General features: G+C 50.3%; 1 protein-coding gene across 3 annotated transcripts; it reads right to left on the bottom strand.

The window, feature by feature from the left end:
• Positions 1-3,720: 3,720 nt before the first annotated feature.
• Positions 3,721-17,979, bottom strand: Prom2 (prominin 2). 3 transcript variants are annotated; one of them, XM_013019887.1, is made up of 24 exons: positions 17,639-17,979; positions 17,119-17,168; positions 16,471-16,673; positions 16,256-16,376; positions 15,931-15,994; positions 15,620-15,709; positions 15,105-15,307; positions 14,684-14,758; positions 13,532-13,595; positions 13,157-13,316; positions 12,757-12,909; positions 11,910-12,033; positions 10,946-11,037; positions 10,723-10,807; positions 8,557-8,703; positions 7,983-8,054; positions 7,208-7,300; positions 7,034-7,087; positions 6,655-6,735; positions 6,452-6,520; positions 5,614-5,703; positions 5,310-5,416; positions 4,931-5,003; positions 3,721-3,907 (listed from the first exon to the last, which is right to left on the bottom strand). In XM_013019887.1, the coding sequence occupies exons 1-23, from the start codon at positions 17,877-17,879 to the stop codon at positions 4,940-4,942; spliced, it is 2,502 nt and encodes an 833-aa protein (XP_012875341.1). In that variant the 5' UTR covers positions 17,880-17,979; the 3' UTR covers positions 3,721-3,907; positions 4,931-4,939. The 3 variants fall into 3 exon arrangements, with proteins under 3 accessions (XP_012875341.1, XP_012875343.1, XP_012875342.1); XM_013019889.1 differs by lacking the exon at positions 17,639-17,979 and having other exon boundaries at positions 16,471-16,627; positions 17,119-17,151; XM_013019888.1 differs by lacking the exons at positions 3,721-3,907; positions 4,931-5,003 and having other exon boundaries at positions 5,356-5,445.
• Positions 17,980-26,592: the final 8,613 nt, after the last annotated feature.

Below are 26,592 nucleotides of genomic sequence, written 5' to 3'. Positions count from 1 at the left end.
GGTGCCACATGAGGCAGAGCTGGCACCGCTGTGGGGTTGTGAACACCTGAGGCTGCTTCAGCTGTGCCTTTCACAGGCTCTGGCCCTCTCACAGCCCATGGAAGCCTGAGTTGGGGAACAGTCCTGGTCCCCACTACTTCCCATCACACAGCTAGGTCTCAGTCCTCCTCCAAGCCTGTGGGTTGTCCATGCTCCTGATTTGGAGGCTGCTGGGCAGGGCATGTGTGGTCAGCCCTCAACTATGCTGTATCTGGGTTCTGCAGAGGTTGCTGGTTCTACCTCTTTCTCTGTGGGCACCCCAAGAATCTTTGAGGAATGAGGAACCTCCCTACTGTCCCCCACCCACTGTCTAGGGTATTTCACATGGTCTCTCTGGGAGACCAAAGAACTCCCAGTGCTCAGTGGAAGGTCCATCTTCTCTTGGATGAGGTCTGTTCCCTCTCCAGGAACAGGAACTAAGCAACACCACACCGGCTCTCACAAGCACCCTAATCTGAGCCAGCAGCTGTTGGCCCAGTAGCCTCCTCTCTCATAGCTTAGCATGCTCTTTTCGGGAGACAACACTAGGCCCATTTAGTAAAGACAGTAAATAATTGGCTCCACCCCCACCCCCTTTACTGTGAGATGGCACTCCTTTGGGGCAGCTACAACCATATAAGGCAACAAGATCCCCTTAAAGTGACCTTCAAGTCTGGGCGGTTGCAAGACCTCCTTCTCTGCTACTTGGGCAGCAGCCATAAATTCTAGCCTGCCATGATGAAGCCCCTGTCCACACATCCACACCTAGGTCTCTCTGCCTCCTAGCCCCTGTAGGTTATATAGATTACCTCAGACAATAGCCAGTACTTCTCTCTTGTGGGAAGGGGTCTTGCCCATCCCTTTGCTGGCAATAAACTTTTCTTATCTGCGTGTTTTTCTGGCAAAGTCTAATAAACTGTAAGAGCAGCCTTCTCCTTATCTCTGCCCCCCGCCTTGTAGATTTTGCAGGAGGCATTAAGCTGTTGTACATCTAGAATGCAGGGAACTGAAGCTCTCTTGGCCCTCTTAAAGCCTCTGTCCTTCTCGTTTAAAGTTAAGAGAGGGCTTCTTACCTCCTCTCTTGGGCTCAGCTCACCTCTTCAAGTAGCTTGTATTCCACGAGTAAGACAGCACACCTTGCTTTAAGGGTTGAAATCTTGCTAACATTTTGCCTGGCTTGGTTTCAAACCTAGATTCTCTTGGCTCTGAAATAGTTGGAATTATAGACATGAGCCACAGTGCCTGGCCAATGCCTACCTTTTAGTTAACTCATGTAAAGTGCTTAGCACACTTCCTTGTTTATACTTATAGTTCAATGCATACGTGTTCACTCATCATTATTCTAGGCCCAGACATGTGGCACTCCTTTTGCATACTTTGAATCAGCTAGAGCTGCTAAGGTCACCTGGGACCTCAGATTCCCTGGCCCATGTGGTGTTTCTTTGGCAAAATCTGCCAAAGGGACTTCTGCAGAGTAGCCAGGTGGAGCATCTGGCAGAACTCCCAGGGCTCCCCATCTGTCATCCCTTCTTCTGCAGGGACTGCAAAGGGCATCTGAGTCAAACCTCTCTGGGGGCAGCCTCCCTCCCACATGCCCAAGGGGAATGAAGACAGGCTGCAGGAGGAAACCTCCAGGGTTAGAATCAGGACAAGGAGACCCAGTCCAACTATATGACCTTGAACCAGTCCCAAAGCTTCCCAGGTCAATCACAGATGATGATTTATCCCCTGTAGAGACTATCATGATAACAGGTAGGACTTGACCATATAGGCTCTGGGGCAAGTATGAAGTAGCATTAATATTGTAATATTATATCCCAACAGTTTCAAATCAGGGAAACAGGTGATCTGTTTTTCTTTATAACTATTTCTGTCCCTTTGTCAACTGCTTAGTCCCACACTCACCCAGGTGACCAATGCGTATGGCAATGCCCTCTGCACCAACTCCTTTGCAAAGCCAGTGCCTAGTGAGCTGAGCAAGGATTAAAGGAAGGATGCTACACCTGTAGTGGCAGTTGATTTCTAATTCCAAGAGATCAATTTTTAGGAGCATTTCTTCTTTTTTTAAAATGAAGGTGATAGGAAAGTTTGTTAGAAAAGAAATATGGCAGAGAAAGAAAGCACATGAGTGGTACAGACATTCCATAGCATTTTGCCCATCTCAGGAATCTTGTGCTGTCTTCTTAGGACTACTACTTCTGATAAGAGTGGACAAGCTAATATAGATCAAATTCCTAGCTGAGTATGTTAAAATCTGCTACTAAGTGTACATGTGCCTTTTAAAGTTACATATGCATATGTTTATTGTATGTATTTATTTAAGTCTGTTTGAGGGATCATGGGGCAAATATGCAGTGACAAATCACAGAGCCAACATGGGAGAAAAGAAGGAAACCCAGGAACATGTGCCTGGCATCTGGGGCTCTGTCCCACTGTTGTGGGTCTGCTGATTCAAGAAGATACAGCAAAGATGCTGAGCAGAGAGCTTTTAAACTTCTGGGGTTAAAAGACAGGCCCATCATGAGAATGGCATGCTTGCATCTTTCATGGACTGGACTTCACCGTAGAAGTTTGAATGAACTGAAATGGGCTAAGCCTTCAAGTGATATAAATCCTTTCTTTGGTTAAATGTGTTAAAGCCATCCAGACCTACTGTAAAGATACTCTCCACGTAGGAAGAAAACTTCATTCTAGGCTTCAGATTATCCCCACAGGCTTTTGGATTCAATGAGTACCAAAGCTCAGTCTAAAGCTACTGGTATGTGAAAAGACAAACTAACACTAAGGAACACAAATAGCCATTAGGAACAGGTTACTGGGGTTCCAATCACATAAGGAGGTGAGGTTTAAAAACAAGTATGCTTAATATGCTCACACAGATAAAAGATAAGAAATTCTGATGGAGAAGTGGAAATGCTTTTTTCCCAATTGTTTCTCCTTTAGTTAGTTAAATCCCATTAATTGCAGTTTAAAAATGCAGGGTACCACTTCCTCTGCACAAGTCTACAGGGGAGTCACAACTGCCAAAACAAAACACAAAGAAACAACCCATTGAGCAAAAAACAAATCCAAATCCTAAAAGAAACAATAAACTGCCTTCTGGGAAAAGGTAAGAAGTAATGGCACACTGCATTCAAGGATGCTTGTTTGAAAATGTGCTTGCATAGTACCAATACCTCATGAACCACCATCCTAATTTCCTGTAGAATATGTGTTGCTTGTTTATGATGCATTAAATATAGATAGCCTGAAACTTAGCAGTCCACCATATTAAAGGGCTTTTGGCCTTTGGAAAGGACCTGTTTTCCCCCTTTCCCTTGTACCTTTCCAGACCCCTGGCCCTGTGTCATAAAACAAACAGCAATTCCCATCCATCAATTATTTGCCTAGTGCTAGGCCCCTAGAGCTTTCTTTTCATTGTTAGAAGTATTTTTTACAACACACACGGAAGCTTAGTTTTCCATCTTACAAAGGGAGAGATACAATATGTTCAAGGTGACCAACCTAGCATCAGAAGAGGCAGTGGATCCAGGCCTGTGGCTCCTAGCAGCATGCTCCTAGACAGGTGCCACTCCAATTGCTGGATAATCCTCAATGCCTGGCAGCCTTAGGTTTCTTCTCTCCATAAACACTCATTGAACACCGACTGTATACAAAACCCCAACTTGGAAGAACTGGCTTCAAGGACCAAAACCAAGGCTCAGAGAAGTGAGAACACTTTAATGGAACTGAGATTCATCCATTCCTCTTCTTCCTCTTCACCTTTTCTGGACTTCAGCATCTGGCATGTAGGAGTGACCCCAGGGTACATGTATAGATAGAAAAGGCAGTTCTGGCCACCAGACCACTCCTGGGAAAGCTCGTAGGGACCATCCATGGAAGATGCTACCTTCAGGGGAGATAAGGGGAACCCTGGTAATGATCGCCCCAATTTGGAAGCCAGTGCTCATAGAGGAGCTGGGATTGGCACTACTATTTCTAGCCTGGGATAAAAGTGCAACTGTCAAGTAAATCTCTCACTCTACTAGGGACAAAAAAAAAATCCCCAGGCTGGGACATGCAGAGGGTCAAAGACTGTGGCAGTGGAGGACAGGGGTGGGAGTGTGTGTGTGTGTGTGTGTGTGTGTGTGTGTGTGTGTGGTGTGTAGGGTAGACATGAGGCAGAGCCCAAGCCAGTCCAGAGCTGGCCCATAGCAGCTTTCCCACTTTGGAGGTTGTGCTTGATGAGTTTGATTGGGTAGGAGGGGGGTCCTTGGGCCCAGTAAAGAGGGGAAAAAGGGAGAACATGACTGCCCTGAAGGAAAGAAACATGGGTCTGGGGCGGGGGGAGGGCTGGGAAGAGAAGAGTGGAAGGAGACAGGGAAGTGCAGGACACAACCAAAGATCTCCAAGGATCTGGAGAAGGGCTTCCAGTAGGTAGGAAACAGATTCATTCTGATGCTGATGTACTGTAGCAAGGAGGAAAGGGCTGGACCCATAGAAACACCTGCTGGCTCTATAGACTCAGCAGAAGTTAAGTGAATGAAAAGAGATTCCAAGTAGCAAGAGGTGGAAAAGGAACAAGTAAGATGGGGATAGGTAAGCTGCAGTCCAGGGACAAGTCAGGCCTGGAGGCCAGCCTGGGCTCTTGGGCAGGAGCTACAGATGTCCTCTGGTCTAGGCTGAGTCCAGGAGGGAGGATAGGCTGACCTGGGCATTGCCTTGTTCTGTTATGGATTAAGAAGCAAACAGGTGATAGAGGTTCAAGGCTCAGGCCTGTCAAGCAGCACTGCTAACCTTCATGCCTCACCAAGTTCCCAAACCTTCTTGCCCTCTGAGCTTTGGAGACCGCCCCCCACCAGATCCCAGCTCCTTCACTCCCCACCCTGTCAACCCCTCTTCCCCCCAGCACTGAGGAATTGAGGGAACTCACCACTGGGTTCTATAGCTTCAGGGAGGTGACCCGGGGGATGTGGAAGAGCTGAGTCTCCTCAGAGCTTGTGGAGCTGTGGTATCACAGAATGAGATGTGTTCCTAGCCCCAACACATGGGCAAACCCGGAGCTATGATATTGCTATTTCAGCAAACCCTCCAGGGGAGAGGAAGAGTCCCAGGAGGCTATGCCAGGGTAGAGATGTTAAAGCAGGGTGTGGGATAGGGCCTGGCGCTCCTCAGAGCTTAAGTCCCTTCAAAGCTAGACCACCAGCCTCCTCTGCCTGAGTCTCAAGAGCGGGGTAATAGGGGGTGGGCGCTGAATGTGGGAAAGATGTTCTGCTCCTCTAGTGCCTCCCTTGGTCCTGGCAGCCCCTCACCTGAGGCGTTTCCGGATAGGACGGAAGTATTTGGAGGTCTTGACAGCAAAGATGATACTCGGGATCAGGAAGAAGGTGCACCACCCCAGGCAAAACCAGAAGGCATTCTGGACAGCGGGATATGAGATCAGCTCACCTGGCCAGGCAGCAGTGGGCAAGAAGGCACAGTGTCTTCCTGACCACTCTGTACCCACTGCCCCCACTGCAACTGCATTGACTTGGAGGTGGAACCAAGCAGGGGCCATGTGTGGCCCTTGGCCCAGCTTTGTCTGACCCCTGAATAAGACTCGCTATCCACACTCACCCAGGGGTCAGCCATCATGTCACATAGGATCACATGACCATTGTCCAGGGCTCCAGAGAGGGGCTGGCAGGTAGCGATTCGCTGAGTCACCTGAGGTAGTCACATAAGCCAGGTACATGTGGACATACCCAGCATGCAGCTGTGCACCCCATATTCCAAGGAGAGGTTGACAGGGACACCGAGAGGCCCAGGGACACAGCTGTGGGCTTTCCCATACTTTATACAGATACAGAACAGCAGGGCCCCACAGAGACACATGGATACAGGGACACGAGAGACAGGGACACGCTCACAGGCTCCTTGCTCAGCTACTGCATTTTGTACCTATGCACCTATGTTATGGCCCTGCTGTGTGCCTGGCACAGCATTAAGTCCCTCTACCTGGAGAGGCAATATGTGCACACGCACCTCACATGCTCTGTATGTGCCTGCACATGTGCACAGCACACACATCATGAATGCATAGAGTGAATCCACTAGTGTGGATGCCAAGACAGCAGTGGTCAGCACGGGGCCACGAAAGAAGGTAGTCTTTGAAAGCTGGCCTTAGACAAGCTGGTCAAAGGGAGGCAGCCCAGGCAAGGATAGGGGAGCAAGGTATGGACAGCACCTTCTAGAGAGTCATGACCACCCCAGTTCACGTAGGCCCCCTAGAGGGGCAGGAGCAGAGAGGTAGGTTATGCAGAGTCCAGCCAATGAGCAGGGGTTAGAAGAACCAAGGTTGGGGTTAATCCTGAAGGCCTAGGGCACCACCAAAGGAGGCATGAGATGGGAAGAGCAGAATGACCAGCTGGTCCACTAGGGGTGGAGGCCAGGTGGGGTCTGTACCTCTACTCACCTCTTCTCTCACCCAGGCTACATACTGGGAGAAGTAGCCCAACTCCCGGGTCATGAAACATCTGCTTGCCTGTGGGAAAGAGAAGAGGCCTGGGCTGGCAGGAGTCCATACCCTCTGGGAGCCTCAGGGAGGGGAGGTTGGAGAAGCCTGGAGTGAAAGCCCCAAGTTCCTCTGTTTTGGAGGCAGCGCTCAGCCCCACTCACATTCTCCATGATGTGATTGATAAAGACAGGCAGCTCTCCTCTTAGGACGGTGATATTGCCAAGGAGGGCTGTGGTCTCCAGCTGGAGGAGAGGAGAACAGGTTCTAACACAGTGTCCTGCTCAGGAAGCAGTGACTCATTGCTCATCCATCCATTTATCCATCCAACATAAAGAACCAAGCATGTCATTTTAGCAGAGGAAGGACAGGCCTGAGGGCCTAGAGGTTAATGATCCAGGTCCCCAAGGATCTGCCACCCACCCACTCTCTTAGTCCCATCTCCACCTGCAACCCCAGGGCAGATGCAATACCAAACCAGCTGTTCCTACTTTCCTCCTCCCTGTGCTGAGCCCTCCCCATCCTCCCCATCCCAGTAGCCACCTGGAGATTTGGAGCAGCAGACTCCAGTGCCCTGGCATTGAGGTTAAGCTTAGCCTGTGGAGGAGCAATTAGGGCTAGTTAGGAGCAGGGACACGGGAGGGAAAAAAGTGGAGTTAGTGGCCCAGGGGCCTCTCTCCTCTTTTACTGCCCTCTCCCCAGGGCCTCCAAACTTACTATAAGGTTCTGCTGGGGGACAACCTTCTCATGGTAGAGGTTTCTGAGCCCTTGGGCTGCCTCCTGCAGCTGCTGTCCCAGCATAGAATTGCCCTGAGAGCAGACAGGGGAGGTGGAAAGTGCTACTCTTAAAGGAAGAAAATCATTAAGCTCCAGGGGCTTTTCTGGGTTCTGGGCACCTCAGCCCAAGTTCTACATCTTCCCCTGGCTTGCTGGGTGCCCCAAAGCCAACCACACAGCACTAGCCCCCAGTGGTGCCCACTGAAACTGGAGAATGCTCCTTGGCCTACCCAGGATACAGGGCTGATGTAGGATCTCATATCTCAATGAGAGCTTTTGAACCTCTAAATATTTGCAAATACAAAATGCCATTTCCTCCCTTGAAGGGCAGCTGTCATACTGATTCACTGCAATGTCCTCAAGGAGAGCCTGCAAATGATGTGAAAAAAGAAGTGCTTGCCCAGCTGAGTGACGTTAGATCAACTACTATATCTTTTTTTTTTTGAGATGGGGACAGTCTTCTTAATAGATAAAAAAAAAATGAAGGCTGAGAGATGCTAAATGACTTCAGAGGGCCAGACAACCAACTGGTGGCAGAGCTTGAGTCCAAACAGACACGGACATGTCTTCAAGCTTAGTAGGAAGGCAAAGAACCCAAGAAATTGGTGAGCCTCTCTTCTTCTCTCATCCCCTCCCCAACCCAAGCATCCCTCTTCTTCCTATCCAAGGTCTCCTGACTACTGCCTGTCAGGTGAAGTCTCTGTTCCCTTCTCACTTGGGCTTGAGCCAGTCTTTCCAAATCCTGGGACAGCTGCTGCATGTCAGTCTTCACCACAGGCTTCTGGATCTGAAGGCAGAGGAGATAAACTCTGACATCTCCAGCAGCCACCTCTGCCTTTCCCAGCCTTTGCATCCCCAGTTTTATCGAATGCACCCTGCTCTACCTGTCTATGAAGAGATTTTGGTCATAATTGATTTGAAGTGGAACTGTAAAACATTTCAGACAGTTTCCAATGGGATAGAAAAGGAAACAACAACAATAACAACCAAAATCCCTGAAGCACATCTGGTGTGAATCAAGGAAGAGGCAGTTTGCTACTAGCATTCTTGGCGGCTGTGGGTTCAGCACCATGAACAGCGACATGAGCTGCTGGGGAGACCCTGTGTGGTGGGGATGAGGGGGAGGGGTGGTGGTTGTCATGATCTGGGCACATTCCCAACCAACCAGGATGAGATCCCAGGAATAGAGAGGTTAACAGCTGAAACAAGGTGAGAGATGCCCAGTTCCTGGGTGGCCCCCCTCTGTTCTGCCACCACTATACAGGGTACCTCAGGTACCTATTGCTGACCTGAACAAAGAAGTCATGATAGTTGATTTTCTCTATCCCACTGCTCTGCAACGCCTCCAAGTCCTGGCGAGCTTCAGGGCTCAGCAGATCCAGATCTTTTATTTCCACGTTGAAGCCCTTCAACTCTTGCTGCATTTTTGTGGCATACTGGGGAGAGAGGACAAGTTGCTGAGCTAGAACCCCTGAAATGTTCCCCCAGGCCAGCATCCTCAAGCCCCTCAAGACTCTTCTTGATTATTCAAGGTCCCCTTGCCTTGGATAGCTCCTAACCTCTATCCTCAGAAAAGCTTCCCAGACCCTTCTGCTTCTCACTCCTCCCCAAGACCCAGCCTTCTTCCGGTCTCAGTCTGGCTACTAGATTTTGGCACAGATCTTACCTGACGCGGTCACCTGATATGAAATAGCTTTTCATATCCCCTGTTCTAGGGCCTCCATAGTGTTTGACTCTCTTTGCTTATTGTACTTGCTAACTGCTGTCAGCTCCATCATACTGGGAACTTTGACTGACCATCCTGCCCCCAAACCCTAGATCTAGAGCAGAGGCTCCCATATGGTGGCAAGGTACAAGTGTGTGGGCTGTGTGAATGAGTGAATGGCCAGAAATCAATCACATTTTCAGGAAAGTCCCTTAAGGACCTAGAGCTTGAAACTGAGACTTTGGCCTCAGTGGCCAATGGATGAGGAACTGGAGCATTCACTTGCTGGAAGTTACCCAGCAAATCAGAGAATGCAGCCCGACTTTGCTCACTGCTTCTAGGCTGCCTTCCTAGAGGTGGGGGTGACCATGTGTGTGTGTATGGGAGTGGGGGGGAATCTTAATACCTCTCAGAGGAGGTGGGGCTAGTTCTGGGGCTTGCACTCAGGGTCTTATATTCTTTTTGGGTTTTTTTGGTCAAGGCTGGTGCCCTACTACTTGAGTTATACCTCCAGTTCTTAGGAAGTGAATTAACAAGCATTTTTCCTTGTTAATTGGAAATAAGAATCTCTTGGATGAGTCTGCTCAGACTGGCTTTCAACCATGATGCTCAGACCTCAGCCTCTTGTGTAGCTAGGATTATAGGCTTGAGACACCAGCTTAGAGGCAGGGTTTTAAGCAGCTCTTTAGGTATCAGTGACAGACAGATGTAGGAGTGTGGATGTGTACAACAGACAGTGCCTCCTGGTGCCCTGGAAAGCACATCTTGTCTTGCTGATTTCTGCATCAACTCATTGTCACCAAATTTGAGGACAATGTGTGTGTGTGTGTGTGTGTGTGTGTGTGTGTGTGTGTGTGCGCGCGCGCGCACATGCACCAGTCCTGAGGCAAAATCACTGGCCCAGCACCAGAATACTGCCTGCTCTAAGGACCTCCTTCTGGTCAAAGATTCTGGAAGAGGAATAGGCTAAGGCACTAAGCAAAATAAGCTGTGCTCCTCTATGTGCTGAGAATGGGGATGCTGATCGAAAAGGATTTGGAAGGGTTTTCAGGATGATACAAAATGAGAGGGTAGCTTTACACGGGCAGCAGTGTGTAGGGGGTATGTAGGAAGTGGGGTATAGGTGTTCTCAGGAACACCTGCCTAGAAATGGATCCCTGGGGACCTTCCCCCCACCACCACACTTAAGCATCCAAAGAAGAAAGATTCAGCCTCTGAGCACTTTTAGAACTACAATCTCAAAGTATGTCTCTCTGATGAAGCTCTTCCTTGGTTCTAGAACTATCTCTTACAGTATCCACAAGTGCCTGAAGCTCTGCACCAACCTGCAAGTTCTACTCTCACTGGCTGTGCATCCTCTGCCAAGAAGAGCAGTCCAAGTCCCATAGCAGACAGACAGTGCTGTAGTCAGGCTAGGGGTGGGATCTGCTGTGCCACCACCTACTGGTTGTGTGAGTTTGATATGTCCTCCACCATCATTATCCAACTTATTCAGCAGCATTCACTGACATTCTGGTGCAGCTCATGCCAACCAACGCCTGTCCTCAGTCAGACAAGCACTCACACATGCTCTCATTTTCTTTCCTTCTACAACCTCTGCTAGATTCAGCTTTTCCTGACCATGGCCTCTGGCAGATTTTTCTGAGCTTAGATTTCTCAGGTTCAGAGACACTGTGCTTCCATGGAGGCAAGATCAGAGGAGGCAGATTAGCAGAAAGAGCCCTTCCAACCTTCCAGAACATTCTCTTACCTGGCTGATATCCAGGTGCTTCTCCAGGTCGTAAGAGTCATTGAGCTGTAGGACCTTCCAGAGTGCTGCCCCTTCCCTGCACTGCCTGGGAAAAGTGAACATCCAGGAAGAATGACAAGGGATGGGAGATAGGGGCTGATGTCACCCTCATTGGACACCTACCTCTGTCCCCCCTTTAGGCCCCTCCTTCCACCCTAGACTCCAGTCCATGCTATGTACTCACTGATAGGCCACGAGGACACTGATGTTCTTCTTGAGGCCAAGAAGGTGTGACAGGTTCATGGATGGGGGCAAATTCCCTGGGGTGTCTACAAACTTTGGGTGACAAGGAGAAATGGAGCATGAAGCAGGGAGGAGACAAGGCTGCCCTGGTTCCCCAAGGCCTGGGCTACTCAGTGCAGGAGAGAACAGGGTGGGAAGGTCCTATGATTCCTACCCAAGCCTGATCACCAGCTCAAAGGCCCTAATTCCTTATAGGACTCTTCTCGAGTCTCTAGGAGAGTGGCCTGCCTGTCCAACTGGTCAGCATCTCAGCTCATCCACTGGAAGCACACTGAGTTCCAGGATTCTCAAACTCAGGGTTGGGAGAGGAAAGGGGGCCAGAGTGGTTGCAACCACTTGGGTCCTTGCCGGAAGCTTGGGCAGCACCCCCAGGGGCTCATAGCTTCTCTCTTTCAAGTCTACTGGTGGTTTTCTGTCTCTTTCCTTGTCATTTCTTTCTTCATTTCCCTGGTTCCTCTCTCACTCACTCATTCCCCTCTTTTTTTTCTGTGTAGGTGATACCGGGGCTTGAAATCAAGGACTTGGGCTTGCTACTCAGGTACTCTACCATTGAGCCACTCCTCTGGCCCTTTTCATGCTTATTATTTTTTGTAATAGTGTTTTTCATCCTGCCCGAAAACAATCTGCTTATTTACACTTCCCATGAAACTGGGGTGACAGACATATGCCACCACATCTAGTTACTGGTTAAGGAAAGACCTCCTAACGTTTTTTTGCCCAGGCTGACCTTGAACCACAATCCTCCCTAATTTGCCCTTCCAAGCTAGGCTTAAAGGCATGAGCCACTGATGCTTGGCCCCCCCTCTCCTTTTGACATCCCTCTGGCTCCCACTTTCTCCCAGCCTCCTTGCTTTGTCCACATCTCCCTCTACCTGCCTATGGGCCCAGAGCAGGGACAGTCGCACCTCATAGAGCTCTCCTCGCTCCCAGCTCTGGCACACCAGCGTCTGCACATTGCCGCCCACCAGGAAGGTGGCAAAAACCAGGAGGATGAGTGGGCCAGCAAAGAGGAAGCTGAAGCCCACACTTCTGGGGAGGTAAGGGAGAGGGTTGAAAGAGAGAGAGAGTAGAGCCTGGCTTTTCTGGGCCAGACTTCTGCCCTACTCACACTGCTAGCCCTAGCTAGCTCTGGAATCTTAACAGATGGCACTGCTGCTTTACTCAAGGAGTCAGGACAATCCACATCTGTACTCAAAACCCATGGAAGTGACCTGTTCCAGAGATCTCTTGGCATGGCATGGCCAGGTAAGACCCATGGCAGAGGGGAACCCCAATACATTTGAGAAGTAACAACTCTTGGGCCAGGCACCACTGATTTGTAGGGTTCCTTTGTGAGGTAGGTGCACACAGCCCCTGTGCGGCCTGGAGAATGAAATATAGGGTGGATTTCAGCCTCTGCGCACCGTTTCACCAGGCCCTTTTGTGTAGTGCTTATCCTGTTCAATGTGATAGCCTTGGAGACTGTAGGCTACTAGCTCCTGTTGTTGGTGCTGCCAGAAGGCTAGGATAAGGATTCTGAGGACGAGGCTGCACTCAATGGGAAAATACTACAGGGGTCACCAGAATGGGCTGTGGAAGTATATCATATTAATCATTCTTGCTCTAGTTGAACCCCTTTATACAGAGGAGGACACTGAGGCCCAGAAAGGTCATTGATTTGAGCTCAATCTCCTGGCACTAGGAGCCGCTGAGAAAGCATGATGGATCTGGCCAGCCTGGCGGGCCTGTTCCCCCCTCCCAGGCCCTTCTTACAACATGAGGAAGCGGGCTCCAGCCTCGCCCTTGGCTTCTGAGTGGCTGGGGTCTTCTCTGGCAGACAGTCCCCAGGTGCCTAGGCTGAGGCCCAGCAGGTTACAGACCACCACAAGCAGAACCATGGAGCACAGCACGCAGCCCACGATCCACCTGCCACAGAGAAGATATGGGGATCACTGAGAATGCGGGGGTGGGCAGTTGAGCTCCAGAGAGGTCAGCATGGGACCTGGTAGCCGGATGAACCCTCTAAACCTGGTGCTGAGGCTTGAGAAGGGCAGTGCTTCACTGCCTCTTTGGGTTCCAGGGACACATAGGCAAGGGGTCTTGGTTTAAGAGGAAGAAGACTCAGCATAGCTGAGTGATACTTAGGGTCACAGAGGGGCTGGGTTCCTGGCACCTGTATGTCTCGTATCTCTGCACATCCTTCAGGTAGGGGCGGCTGCACTCTTCCAGCTCCCCCAGTGTCTGGCTCCAGCGAGAAGTTGCCTTCAAGTCTGGGAATCCTGTGGCCAACATCCTCACACCTTCAGGCTGCCCAGACACTGCTTTCTTCAGATCTGTCCAAAGCCACAGAAGCTTAGGCTGCGGGTGGGGTACCCAGAGCCAGGGCTGAACCTCTAGGACCCACAGCGGAAGAGCAGCTAAGGAGGGTAGTCTTCCCCACCACTGCCTGCTCCTCTCAGCAAACATCTAGAAAAGAGTGTGGCAGGGGGAGAGAGGAAAGGAGTGGTGGCAGGATGGGCAGGCTGCCTGGCACTGGGCAGGGACTTACCTTTGACTGCATTGGCCGTCTGCAGGCCAATCAGAAGTGGGAGGTTGTTGAAGGTGCTGTTCTCCTGTGGAACCAAGTAGAGCTGAGCCTCCAGCCCTCCTCCTGGTGTCTCCACTTAAGTCCTGGAGCCCAAGGCCCGGAAGGAGGGCATCGGCACTCAGTGCTCCCAGTGTGGGGCAGACATTCCTGGGTTCTCTATGTTTTGGATTTCTTCTTCCTTGCCCAGGCTGACTCTAACTTCTCAAACATTGATCTGTTCAGACCATTTTTTTTAAATTTCTTTTTGGGTTCGGTCGTGGGACCTGAACTCTGGGCCTGGGTGCTGACCCTCAGCTCTTCAGCTCAAGGCTAGCACTCTACCACTTGAGCCACAGCGCCACTTCTGGCTTTTTTCTTTTTGCTTATGTGGTGCTGAGGAATCGAACCCAGGGCCTCAGGCATGCAAGGCAAGCGCTCTACCACTGAGCCACCTTCCCAGCCCATGCAGACCATTTTTTTAGGGGGAGGTGCCATTCCTGGGGCTTGAACTCAGGGCCTTGTCCTTTCGTGTTTTCACTCAAGGCTGGTGGTCTGATACTTGAACAACAGCTCTCTTTCTGACTTTTTGCTGATTAATTAGAGATAAGAGTCTCATGGACTTTCCTGGCTTTGAACCATAATCTTCAGTTGCCAACCTCCTGAATAGCCAAGATTACAGGCATGAGCTACCAGTACCTGGCTCACCGACCTCTTCTTTCTATCCCAGCCCTTTCCTAGACCACAGTGGCTTACTCTGCCATCTTCTTGCCTCTCCCACCCATCCCACACATGACTGTTAGCAATGGTCATTTCACCTCTGCTCCTGCTTCCTTCTTCTCAGAAGCTCCTGCTCCAGCCAGCCAGCAAGGCTGACTCACTGATTCCCCAAAGCAGGCCCTGGGTCACAGGCGCTGACTCACACAGCACCCTCCCCTTCTGCCAGCCTCCCTGCACCTGACTTGTGAGCACAGAGTATTGGCACAATGAGCCTCTAGTCTAGGGCTCCATTGACAGGGGTGCCCTCAAGTCTTAAGTTCAGTTGAGTCCCTGTTCCAAAAGAGGGGGGAGAGACTGAGGCCCTTCACTTGTGAGTTCCCAGGCAAGTGCAGTCAGGGAGCCCAGATGAGCACTAACCTCCTGGACCATGCTAGAGAAGTTGGTCTCTGGAACATCCTTCAGCCGATACAGGGCATCATCCAAATGGGGCACCTGAAATGAAGGAGGGAGAGAATCGATGAGAATCTATGCAGGATGAAAAGAGCAGACACCTCTGAACCCCCAGTGTCCTCATGTGCAAAGTGGGGGCCCCAGTGACCCTTATTGCCTTGTGAGGCAGTAAGAAGCCAAAACTTGAATGCATGTGATGCTCAAGGCTCAGTTTATGGGCCCCAGACAGCTCTTGGCCAGGATGATGGTCACCAATCCTGGGGAAAGGGAAGGGCAACTTGACAAAGGAAGTCTTAGGAAACCCCCCAGACCACTGGGTTGCCCAAATACTCCTGCTGTGCCGGCTGCCCTTCTGAACCCCTGAGAGGCCTTTGTCCTTTGCCTCTACCTGGCTGAAGTCAGCACCCAGCTCTAGAGCATGGACTTGGCTCAGGGTCCCTGTGCAGTTCCCCTGACACTGGGGATCCTGTAGCAAGGCAAGCAGGCGTTCCCGGTGGTCTCGCACAGCTGGTTCTAGGTGCTGTTGTCCTTCTTGAAGTTCCTTGGTGGTGGCATTCAGGGCCCGAAGGTGGTCCATGGAGACCTGCAGGGCTAGGAGACCCACACCTGGCCTGAGGAGCCTCCACATTTCCTAGCATCCTCAGCAGCTTTGTAGGAAGCAGAACATTCATTCCCTCTCCCAGGACAAAAGGACTCATAGCCATTAACCTCTATAGTCACGGTGGAAACTGCCCAGGGCAAATTAGGCCAGGAAGTGGGCATAGAAGCCACAGACAGGATCCTGGATAATGGGATAGAAAAGACATGGGTGGGGCTGAAAATCCAGGACTGGGGGAGGGCAAGTGCACCTCAGAGGACACACCTGCTGGGCCCACCTGTGTGCAGGGCACGGATCCAGCTCACCTTGGCCCAGGCTGTGCACTGAGGCCAGCAGCAAGTACACCTTGCTCTTCAGCTGGCTATGAATTAAGTTCCCGAGGCGCTCCCCAACACCTGGAGAGCACAGGGCATGCTGCTGGGCTGGCCCCTCGGGAGCTCAGGACCTCTCCCCCACCCCCCACCCCCAGTCCCAGTCCCAGGCTCTGCAGGGTAATGTTGGCTTGTCCATCCTGTTGCAGTGTGACTGCTGCACAGGCTTCCCAGTGGGCTTTACCCCACCTATGAAGCCGGGGTATGAGCAGGGAACCCTGGGATTAGCCAACTGTAACCATTACCATCCAGGTCCTCCAAGACTTGATTCTGGGGCAAGGAAAACTGATCTGCCACGGTCTGCAGCTCCTAGGCAAACACAGCCACAGCGTGGTAAGCCACCTTTCCCAGTCCCCCAGCAGCCCATTTCTTCTTGAGGACCCCGTAAATTCAGTTCTTTGCATTTCAGAGACTCTCCAGCAGGGGTAGCAGCCAGGCATGCAGAGAAAGTGACACCTTCTCTGCCTAGCAGGCTCTGAGCCATGGATGACCCACTCTGCTCTCTGTCTGGCATGGGCCTGGTGCTTCCATGAGGACAAAGTGGTTACTCAGTGCTCACTCAGTGCTCACCTCAGGGATATCAGACACCAGACTCTGGAGGCTGAGCAGGGTCTCAGGCACAGCTTGAACACTGGGACCTGTCTGTTCATGCGTGCGCTGGTTGGTAACAAAAGCACAGACCATGCCAACCCTGCAAGAATGGATGAGAGAGGGAAGGCGCTTGCAGGGTGCCCTGGAGTCTTAGCAATGGCTCAGCCCTCCCTCCTGACCTGGGAGCCTCTCACAGCAGCACGAAGGTAGTCAGCAGCAGGAAGGCCATGAGGGTGCCACGCTCACAGGCCATGGCTTTGTGCTCAGTCTTCACTCGACCCCCACAGCGCCGGTGGCAGCGACAACAGCAGAAGCAGAGCCCAGTGATGGGCACTGCCAGGAGGAAGAGGCCTGCGATCACAGCACACACTACGTAGCCCGCCTCGTACCGTACCACCTGGGCAGGACAGTAAGGCATGAGGGGTGGTTTCCCACTTCCCACTTCCAGCCAGTCCCAGCTCCCCACTGACTCCGGAGGGCAGCTTGAAGCAAAGGAAGTTCATATGGTTGGTCCTTTGCCAGCATCTTGGTGAACCCATGAAACAGCTACACAATGTCTGTTAATTACCAGGTTATGGACAAGAAAACCCAAGTCCGGGCTGATTTGGGCTCACTTTGAACCCCACTGCTAATTGAACCTAATTCTGTCACCACATCACTCACGGAGGAAGGGAAAGGATTCCCTACCACATGTGTGCAACATGTGCACGCATACACACACACACACACACACACACACACACACTTGACAAGCACCTAAAAAGTGGCCTGGACTGAACAAGAAGGGGGCCCCCTTGCTCATCCCAACCTCCCTGGCCCAGCACCTGCCCCTTGACTCTCACCTCATCCACCTTCACTGAAGATGGCTCGTTCAGCAGGGCCTTGACCAACTCTACCAGAAAAAAAGCCAGGCTGAAGGTTTGGAGACAATCACTGCCCTGCCCTTTGCCCACTTCTAGGCCAAAGGTGGGTTCTTGGAGAAGGCATGTCACGTGGCCCTGTGCCATCTTACTGGGCCTCAGTGCTACCACAGAAGGGGACAGCTGGGCAAGCAGCCCTCCTGGGCCTTAAGCTAGGCCCTGCCACCCAGCAAAGGCAGGGAACCGGCCTGGCTGCTGGGCTTGGAAAATGAGCAGGTCTAACCATCTGAGTCAGAGAAGTCCAAGCTCAGAGAGGAAAGGTGGCTTGCGTAAAGTTACAGAAGAAGGTTCCAGAGCCTTCTCCAGGAGCTACCTCTGGTCTCCCAGAACTTCTGGGATAAAGAAGGTGAAGGGTATTCAGGGGACCCTGCCTTCCAAGTGCCCGTTGACAGGATGGGCACAGATGCCTGGGAGGGAAGGAGGGAGGGAGGAGGTCACTCACCCGTAGGGAAAGGGTTGAGCTGCACCACGGAGAGAAAGCGGCGCACGGTGCCATAGAGAGGGTCCAAGGGCCCAGGCGCGCGGACCAGAGGGGCCAGCCACCGGGTTCTGGCAGCCGGAGTGAATGTCAGACGTTCGGCTGGGCCGAGGTACCCGCAGTCCGAGGCTGCCGCGTGGGGTGGGCTCAGAGCCAGCCCCAGTTCCAAGCTCAGCAGGGACACCAGGAGGCCCGGCACACGCATCGTGGGGTCGGGTGGGTGGGCCGCGGGGCAGGCAAGACTGGCTCAAGCTGCAGAGGGTGCGGGCGAACGCAAGGCAGGCCGTGCATCCTTCGGCAGCCTTCCTCCCTCTGTCCCCGTGGCCCTCCAAACCGGCCCGACTGGTTTGGGCTCCAGAGCTACCAGGGCACCCGCCGGGAGCGTAGGAAGGGCAGGGGCGGAGGCCTGGGGTAGGGGGCAGGGCCTGGCCCAAATGCCCTTGACTGTCTGTGCAGGAAGCCAGGCGCCCTTTCCCCTCCCCAAATACATAAGGGAGACACCTTAGTACCTCTGAATTATCTAAAGTGGCCCAATTGCAAGTATTATATTCCAGGTCCAGCCCTAGCAGGCCAGTCTTGAAGGTGGGAAAACACAGCCACCTAATAAGGCCCTGGACCAAAGTCTCAGGCCCAGGCTCCCTGATTCCTTTGGGGCCTGTTCTGTTCTCATGGGCTATGCCAGGACCCCTGCCAGGCCAATCTAGAGCAAGCATTCACTCTGACGGGTGCAGTCCTTGTGGAGAATTGAGGTGTAACCAATGTAGCCACCAGCTAAATGAACTAATCAAGGATATGCCCAGAGATGCGTCTCCACAGGTCTCTGATTTGTAAATGCCCATCTGCCCAGCACAAAGAAGCTCACCTCTAACTAAGCAGACAGTGAGAAAATACAGCTGGATGGATGGAGGATGTTCCTGGCAGCGTTATTCAAGATATCAGAAATAGTCTCAAAGGCTACCACTAAGTCATGGTGGAATAAATATCTCATGTAACAAGCTTGGCCATCAAACAAAGAAAACAGTGTGAAAATGTCTCTTTTGACCTGAGAGATCCTCATGATACATTAATAGGGGCAGGTAATAGACTACAGAACAGCGGGTGGGATGAGGCTCATCCCCAGGTGGAATCATGGGTAATTTTCAATTCTCTTGTTCACCTGTGCATCATCATTTCTGTGCATTGAACATGTGTTACTTGTGCTTAAAGAAGTGGGTGCGTTTCCATGACAACTCCACCTCACTGAGAGCCCTAATAAGAGAGGCTGACTTGGTGGCTCCTGAAGCCCAAAGTTCAGCCTAAGACACTAGTTAAGTACTGGTTTGTGTGGCGAGTGACAGGTGTAGACACTCTGGGTTGGAAGTAGAGAGGTTACTGAAGTTTGAGTCAGGGCTAGGCTGGCAGAAGACTGACTTTTTACTCTTGCTATTGTTGCCTCCACAATTTTCTCAGGGCTGCACAGGTCATGGAAGACATAGTCTTAATAATGAGGTGCACACCAGAAACAGGATATCATCAAAGGATGATTCAGAGATGAGGATCAGGACTGCAGTGAGAAATGGGTTGGGGGAACCCTAACACTAGTCTAGAGGAAGCAGACTGTGGCCCAGGGAGTACCCATACCTCCCCTAGAGGCCCAACCCTAGTATATGGAGAGATGCCCCTGTTCACTGTGCTCCTGTTGAAACCTAACGTTAGGTTGTGTCCGCCTCACCCCTGCTCCACAGCCTTCCAACCAGATTCACTTGAAACTCCGCCCCTCCCTTCCCCCAGCCAAGCTGGGGGTCCTGCGCCATTCTAGGCTTCCATTAGAAAGACTGATATACTCTGCTGGGTGCCAGGGACTCATGCCTGTAATCCTAGCTACTCAAGAGGCTGAGATCTGAGGATAGCAGTTCAAAGCCAGCCTAGCAGAAAAGTCTGGGAGACTCTTATCTCCAATTAATCACCAAAAAGTCAAAAGTGAAGCTATGGTTCAAGTGGTAGAGTGCTAGCTTGAGAAAAAAAAAATAGCTAAAGGACAGTGCCCAGATCCTGAGTTAAAGCCCCAGTTCCTACACACAAAAGAAAACAGGCTGGTATCTCTAAGGACTCTGATCCTGTCTCTTCTCCTCTAGTTACAGCTGTTAAAAACAATTACTCCATTAGATTACTTTTTAACTTCCATCATTACTGAATTGGAAACAACCCTTGTCCAGCCCTGTATAAACCACCTGACATTGAGGACTTTTTTTTTTCCTGACTTGGATGCTAATGGTATGGAAATTAGGCCCCAGACACAGGCCGTGGGTGGGGTGGGGGTGGGGAGGACTGAAATCCTTAAGGACCTAGAAATAAGCAGATCCTTCATCCTCCCACTCTCTTTCCTCAATTATCATAATTAAGCCAATCATGGACTGGCTGCTATTGTTTTCATAAATGTCTAATAAAAACATTGGGCTTTGAAGTTAAGATTTCTCCAAGAAAACTAAAACTATGCCAAGTCTCTTCTTCAGCCTGGAGGCACAGGAAAGCTGATGAAGCTGTGGAATCCATTCCCCTTATGACAGGTGGAAGCATGGAAGATGGGACTTTTCCTGAGTCAGTGTCCAGGCCAGGAGCCAACACCACAGGTTTCCTTCCCAAGCAGGATTCTGAAAGGACAATCCATGGTCACATTGGCTGGTCAGCTCTGCCACCTCTGCCCCAACCCATCTGGGAGAGCAGGTGAGGGTAGACCTGGCACAGGGCAGAGAAAGGAATAGAACTGTTGCTATAATTAAATGCTTACCTTAGTAACAGTTGGGCAACAGCATCTAACACAAAGCTTATTTTATGATAAAGAGGTGTCATATGTAATTTGCTGAATACTGTGCTGAAAGTGACAATTGTCTGTGGACACCATTACAACACTGTAAAATTGAAAAATGCTGTCTTAAATCTAAGATCTATCTATCTATCTATATCTATATATAGATATAGATATCTATATATATATGCATTTGCCAGTCCTGGAGCTTGAATTCAGGGCCTGGGCACTGTCCCTGAGCTGCTTTTTGCTCAAGGTTAGCACTCTACCACTTGAGCCTCAGCGCTACTTCTGGCTTTTTCTGTGTATGTGGTCAAACCCAGGGCATCATGGATGCAAGGCAAATGCTCCACCACTAAGCCATATTCCCAGCCCAAATCTAGGATATTCTTTAGCTGGAATGCCTGAATGCGAATCTGAATCAGGAGTAGATGAGATAAGTTGGATGCTATCACACAACCCTATAGTCCCAGCTATTTGGAATGTTGGAACAGAAAGATATTTTGGACCCAGGAATTAGAGACAACATGCAAGATAAAACAAACAAAAAGAGTCTGTGCATGCTGAGAGACAGCCTGAGAGGAGGGGTGTCATGAGGCAGGATGGAGAGGAAGAGGCTTGTTGCTGTACAGCCTGTACCTGGAGCATTTTATGAGTCTGACAAAGTAGTAAATTTAGGGTAAGGCCCAAGGAGAGACTGCAGAGGAAGTATGTGAGAGTTTTAGCAAGGTACTGAGAATCCTTCATGATGGTGACTGCAGACCAGGTATGGCTTCAGTATGGCTACTGAGCTTGGGCCTGAAGGCAGCAGGTGTGCTTTGTCAGGAATTGTCAGAGTTGGGTGGGTGGACTGCAGGTAGAAGCAGATGGCTCTACTCTGGTCCCCCATGGTAGGTGAGCATCTAGAAGCAGCAGCCTTAGTACTAAATAAATTCTTCCAGAAAGACTGCTGTAGGAAGGCTTCAAGTCAGCTAAACCCTCAGGCGCTCCACCCTCTTCATGGCCAGGTGTGTTCCCCCAGGACCAGAGGGTCACCATTTCCTTAAGACTTGCTGTTCTCTGTGCCGCAGGAGAGGACAGTACCTTCCTGCCTAAGCCAGACCTCAAGCCTATTGACCTGCAAGTACTGTACCTCATCACCCAGAGCCTCATCTCTGCCCTCACTCCATAGTCAGGAGAGGGCTTGACTCAAGTTCAGGGGCTGGGTCGCATCTAACACTTACATCAGCCCCCTGCCCCTGCCCCCTCCCCATGGCCACTGTTAGAAAAGAACATGAGTCTGGTTTGCAGGGCCTCAAGATTGAAGGGCCTATTGCTATCTAGTAGCATCACAGAAGCTCCTCCCCTCCCCCAGCCTTACTTTGAAAATAATGGGCAACTATTGGTGATAAACCACTGGTCCTATTCTAATACTACTAATTTTCTGTTGCTATAACAAATATCCTGAGGCTGTGTAAGTTGAAAAGACTTACTTAGCTTAGAGTCTGGAAGTCCAAGAGCATGGTTTGAACTTCTGCTTAGCTCTAATCAGAGTCTCATAGCATGTTTTCTTACAATATTGGAAACACCTACATAAGAGAGCATATGGACAGACAGGAAGCCAGAAAATGGTGAGCAGTCTTTCTCCTTTATAATAGCTCTCTTTCTCAAAAGAACCAACTCACTTCAGGAAGCCAACATGGATCCTTTCAGAGGACTATGCCCTCAATAACCTCATGACCTTTCACAAGGCCTCACTTGTAATTAGTCCACACCCTCAACATGGTGGTAGAAGCTTGGGAACAATGCTTCTAGCATATGAACTCTAGAGAAACAAACTCAAACCTATCCAAACCATAGCAACATCTTTAATCCTGTCTCTTCCCATCAACACAAGAACAAGGAGCCAGGCACTGGTGGGTCTTGCCTGTAATCCTAGCTACTCATGAGGCTGAGATCTGAGGATCATGGTTCAAAGCCAACCACACAGAAAAGTCCTTGAGACTTGTATCTCCAATTAACCACCCCAAAACCGGAAGTGGAGCTGTGGCTCAAAGTGGTAGAGCACAAACCTTGAATACAAAAGCTCAAGGATAGCACCCAAGCCCTGAGTCAAGCCCCAAGTCTGACCTCCGCCCTGCAAAAAAAAGTGCAAAGAAAGTTTATTTGCTGGCACCTCCAAAGATGCTATTCATCTGTTTTGTCCTGACAACCCAGGAAGGTCATGAAAACAGCATCTTCCAGACATTTGGGTATGCCATCTGACATCCTCCTACCAACCAAAATTTCTCCTGGCTGTGTCCTGCACACCCTTAGGGAGCCAGATCTTCCATTGTAGCTTGCTGTGTTAGCTGGAAGTCAGGGTAGGTAAATGCTGCAGATGAGCCCACCTAGCCATAGTGACGAGATTGGGTTGTATGCTACCAGCTGGGTTGAAAAATGAGGTTCCAAAGGCTGCTGGGAAGGTTCTGGTGGCACTGTTTGCCCCTGATCAGAGCCTGTCTCTCTTCAGCACCTAGAAACTATCTCTTCAAAATGGCTGACTGCATTGAACCATGGGGAAGGGTGCACAGCCTGCCCTGCCGACAGAATAGGATCCAAAGGATCCTGGCTGACTGCAATGGTGGCCTCAAACCCGCAGCCCAGCATGGAGGCTGAGAATTGTAATGGTTCACCCACAGGTTCCTAGATTGCTGTTTGTGGAGACAAAGAGACCCAAATGGGCTAGCTGACCACAAGTCAATAATGTGGTAAGACACCTAAGATGCCTTCATAATACGAGATGATCAAGAGGTCAAAGATCTGGCAGTGGCTTGAGAGCCATTGTTCTGTGCCTCTCAGCAACCTGAAACTTGGACTCCCTAAAGAGACAGCTATGAACAGATTAACTGAGGCAGAGCACAGGCTGGCATCCAGGCAGGATCAAGGGTACCTCAGCCCTGTGCTGAGGATAGAGGCCACTCCAACAGCCAGTAGGGGGGACAAAGAAGTCAGAGAACAGACCACAGTAGAGGGACCAAGAAGTCTGACTCCACTCTGTGTTCTTCTGCCCCTTCCACACCCATATTCTATCCCTTTCAGACCTGGTCATCTCATCTGCTCATCTGCTTTCCAGAAACATTTCCCTTTCCTAGCAGCTGAGAAGGGGGGGTCAAGTGTTAGGCTCCCAATGGGAGAGGACATAGGTGCCTGGCACCCCAGAGGTCCCTGACATTCTGCACCCCTTGCAGCAGGACCCCTCACGGACACATCTGCATGGGGCATGTCTCAGGAAGCAGGTGCCTTTTGCTGGAAGAAAGCAGACACTTGCTTTCCTGAGCTTCTTTGAGAGAGAAGGCTTTTCTTCCATTTCATGAGGGATGCTGTTTCACACAGAGGTCTCACTGTATGCTTACCCCACACAGAATGCCTGTCCATTGAAAACATAAAATGCAGGCATGTTTCCCTGTGAGTGACAAGTTGGATGGATTATGTGATCCTCTGTGTCCCCCAAACACAAGGGAGTGACATTAAAGCTGTGAGAGGGGCTTCCGGGTTACATCCTCTTACCTAAAGAAATGCCAGCTATTGAGAACCAGAGACAGTAGCTTAGCTATTAACCACCACCCCCATTACCTTTTCTTCTTGATAATATGCATCTCCCCCACACCCTCAGTTTAGAGGACTATTTTTAGGGGTCTGAAAGGGAACTGTCACAGAAGTGAGACCTTGCTACTCAGATAGCAAGACAGGAGGCAAGAGCAGAGAAGCACTTGCATAAAGGTAAGGGAGCAGCCTGGGCTACTCATCAGAATCACAGATGCTGTGTTGCACTCTAAAAGCCTCAAATGAGAAACTCTATAGATGGGGTTCGGATGTTTGTGAGTTCTGGTGGGATAGGAAGACGGAGAGCCAGGGAACCTTGGGCCCTGTGCCATATGAACAGCCCCAATCCTGGCAAGGTAGCCCTACTTTCCACAGTCCTGAAGTTTCTGTGCAGGGTGAGGAGGAGCTGTCACAACTCCATTCCTGCCAGTGGCCATCTGTGCCCCAGCCTTCTCCAGCCACCAATAGGTAGACAGCCCTGACCTTAAGATTAAGGCTAGGACTATAGGTGCCCAGCACCCACAGTGTAGGGATGACACAGGAAGAAAGTGTGTTCTGGAAGGAGTGTCCCTGTGCCCCAGCTGCTCTCAGAGAGAATACGGGGCATTAAGCAGTCAGATGCCAAAGGGATTCAGACTTTAGGTAGCCCCAAACTCCTGGGTCACTTTCTCTCATTCTAATCTGGCCCTACTGTATGTATGCATGTATGTGTGTATGTGTGTTGCTAGCGAAATGAGCTCCCTTCCCATAGCTTATATACTCCTTCCCCTCTCCACAGCTTAGCATGCTCCCTCCTAGGCAACACTAGGCCCATGTAGTAAAGGCAGTAAATAATCAGCCTCCAGCCCCCTTTGCCTTGGGATGGCACTTCTCTGGGGCAGCTACCACCAAATAAGGCAACAGAAGCCCCTTAGAGTGACCTTCGGGTCTGGGCAGTGGCAGGACCCCTTATCTACTGTTCAGACAGCAGCTATAAATCCCAGTCGGCCATGATGAAGCCCCTGGCCCTCACGTCCACACCAGGGTCTCCGCCTCCTAGCCCCTTCGAGCCCCTCCTAAACCTTCTAGGTTCTATAGGTCACCCCAGACAATAGCTGGTGCTTCTTCTCACTTTTCCCTTGTGAAAAGGGGTCTTGCCGGCCCTTTTCCTGGCAATAAACCTTTCTTTTTTCTCTGTACCTGGTTATTTGCATGGTTCTCTGGCAAAGTCTAATAATCTATCATGTGTATATGTATGTATGTTGGTACTGGGGCTTAAAATCAGGGCCTCATGCTTTCGCTTGGCTTTTTCACTCCAGGCTGTTGCTCTATCACTTGCGCCACACTTCCACTTGCAGCTTTTTGATGGTTGATTGGTGATAGGAGTCCCATGGATTTTTCTTTCCCTGGCTGACTTCGAGCCCTGATCTTTACATCTCAGCCTCTATGAAACTAGGATTATAGATGTGAGCCACCAGCACTCATCTCCTCTTAATCTGGCCATTAGGTTTCTAGTTTTGTAGCAGGAGTTCAGCCAGAGGCCCAACTCCAGGGGTTCCACGTCAGGTCTGGCCACTTGCCCCAATGCTTAAAATAAAAAGACAGGTAGTGGTGAAGGTCAGAGAAAAGAGACATGTCATTATATGACATGGGCACACAGCAGGAAGAGACAAAATAAACATTCTAGCCAATATTCCCTGTAAAGACATGCACTTGAGCTTTCTTCTTGAGCTTTCTTCTTTTCAATTCTTTTCTTATGGTACTGGTGTTAGAATTCAAAGCCCCATGCTTACTATGTAGCTCAAGTTATCTTAGAAGTAGCTATGTGGTTTAGGCTAGCCTCAAACTCTCCATTCTCCTGCCTGCCTCAGCCTCCCAAGTGCTGGAATTATAAGCCTTTGCTGCCTGCTGGGTGCATCAGCTTAAGAGTTAAATAAAGGAAGAATTGGAGCAGGGGGAAAAAGATATGTATAATAAATAGTCTCAAGCAAGGTTTGTCCCAGTTGATGATTGTCTCAGTTCTGGTTTACTGAGGGGTTCCAGATAAATTATCAGTTATCACTTGAGTGGAGATGACTGCTCTGGTGCCTGGGTGGCCCTCCTCCTTATAGGCAATTGTCCCCACTTGTGGGTGTGGTCTGTCCTGTGAGGATCTACTATTCTTTTCCTTGAGGGTATTTAGATTCCTGTCTTAAAGATGTCCTCGTTAGCCCTGTCCTTTCTGGAAACCAAGATGCGAGAGGGGAAGACTCAGAATAAAGGGAACAACTAAAAATTGGAAGCAGAAAGGTCAAGCTTTTTATGCTGTTTCTGGTTAACTCATGGGCCTAAGTAAAGGAGGCAGTGCTTGATAGCAAGAGCAGTTTCTAAGTAACTGTTATAATTTGTGATTATTTCATGAGGAAAAATGGCTCTTGGAAGTCCAGTCATCATACCCTTATACCAGGTTGTAGAATGATTGGAAGAGGTTAGCATCCTCTCATGGCTCAGGTAACTTTCTTTAAACATTTTTCTTAGATGTTCCCAGACCTTGAACCTTTGATTTCCTCAACGAGCACTTGATCATCAGGCCACATGTAGTTACAGATGG

The sequence above is a fragment of the Dipodomys ordii genome, unplaced genomic scaffold, assembly GCF_000151885.1.
Source record: "Dipodomys ordii isolate 6190 unplaced genomic scaffold, Dord_2.0 Scaffold47, whole genome shotgun sequence".
In the NCBI taxonomy this organism is placed as follows: domain Eukaryota; kingdom Metazoa; phylum Chordata; class Mammalia; order Rodentia; family Heteromyidae; genus Dipodomys; species Dipodomys ordii.
The sequence above is the reverse complement of the archived record's forward strand: the minus strand, read 5'-3'. Positions and strand labels throughout refer to the sequence as shown.

Bases quoted from the DNA above. Each gene is read 5' to 3' on its own strand.
- Prom2 (XM_013019887.1), bottom strand. From the start codon at position 17,879: ATGCGTGTGCCGGGCCTCCTGGTGTCCCTGCTGAGCTTGGAACTGGGG. The intron at 13,596-14,683 runs GTTAGTGCTCAT...TTGGTTCCACAG, and splicing joins TCTCTAGCATGGTCCAGGAG to GAGAACAGCACCTTCAACAA. The intron at 12,034-12,756 runs GTAAGAAGGGCC...TTACCTCCCCAG, and splicing joins GGAGCCCGCTTCCTCATGTT to AAGTGTGGGCTTCAGCTTCC.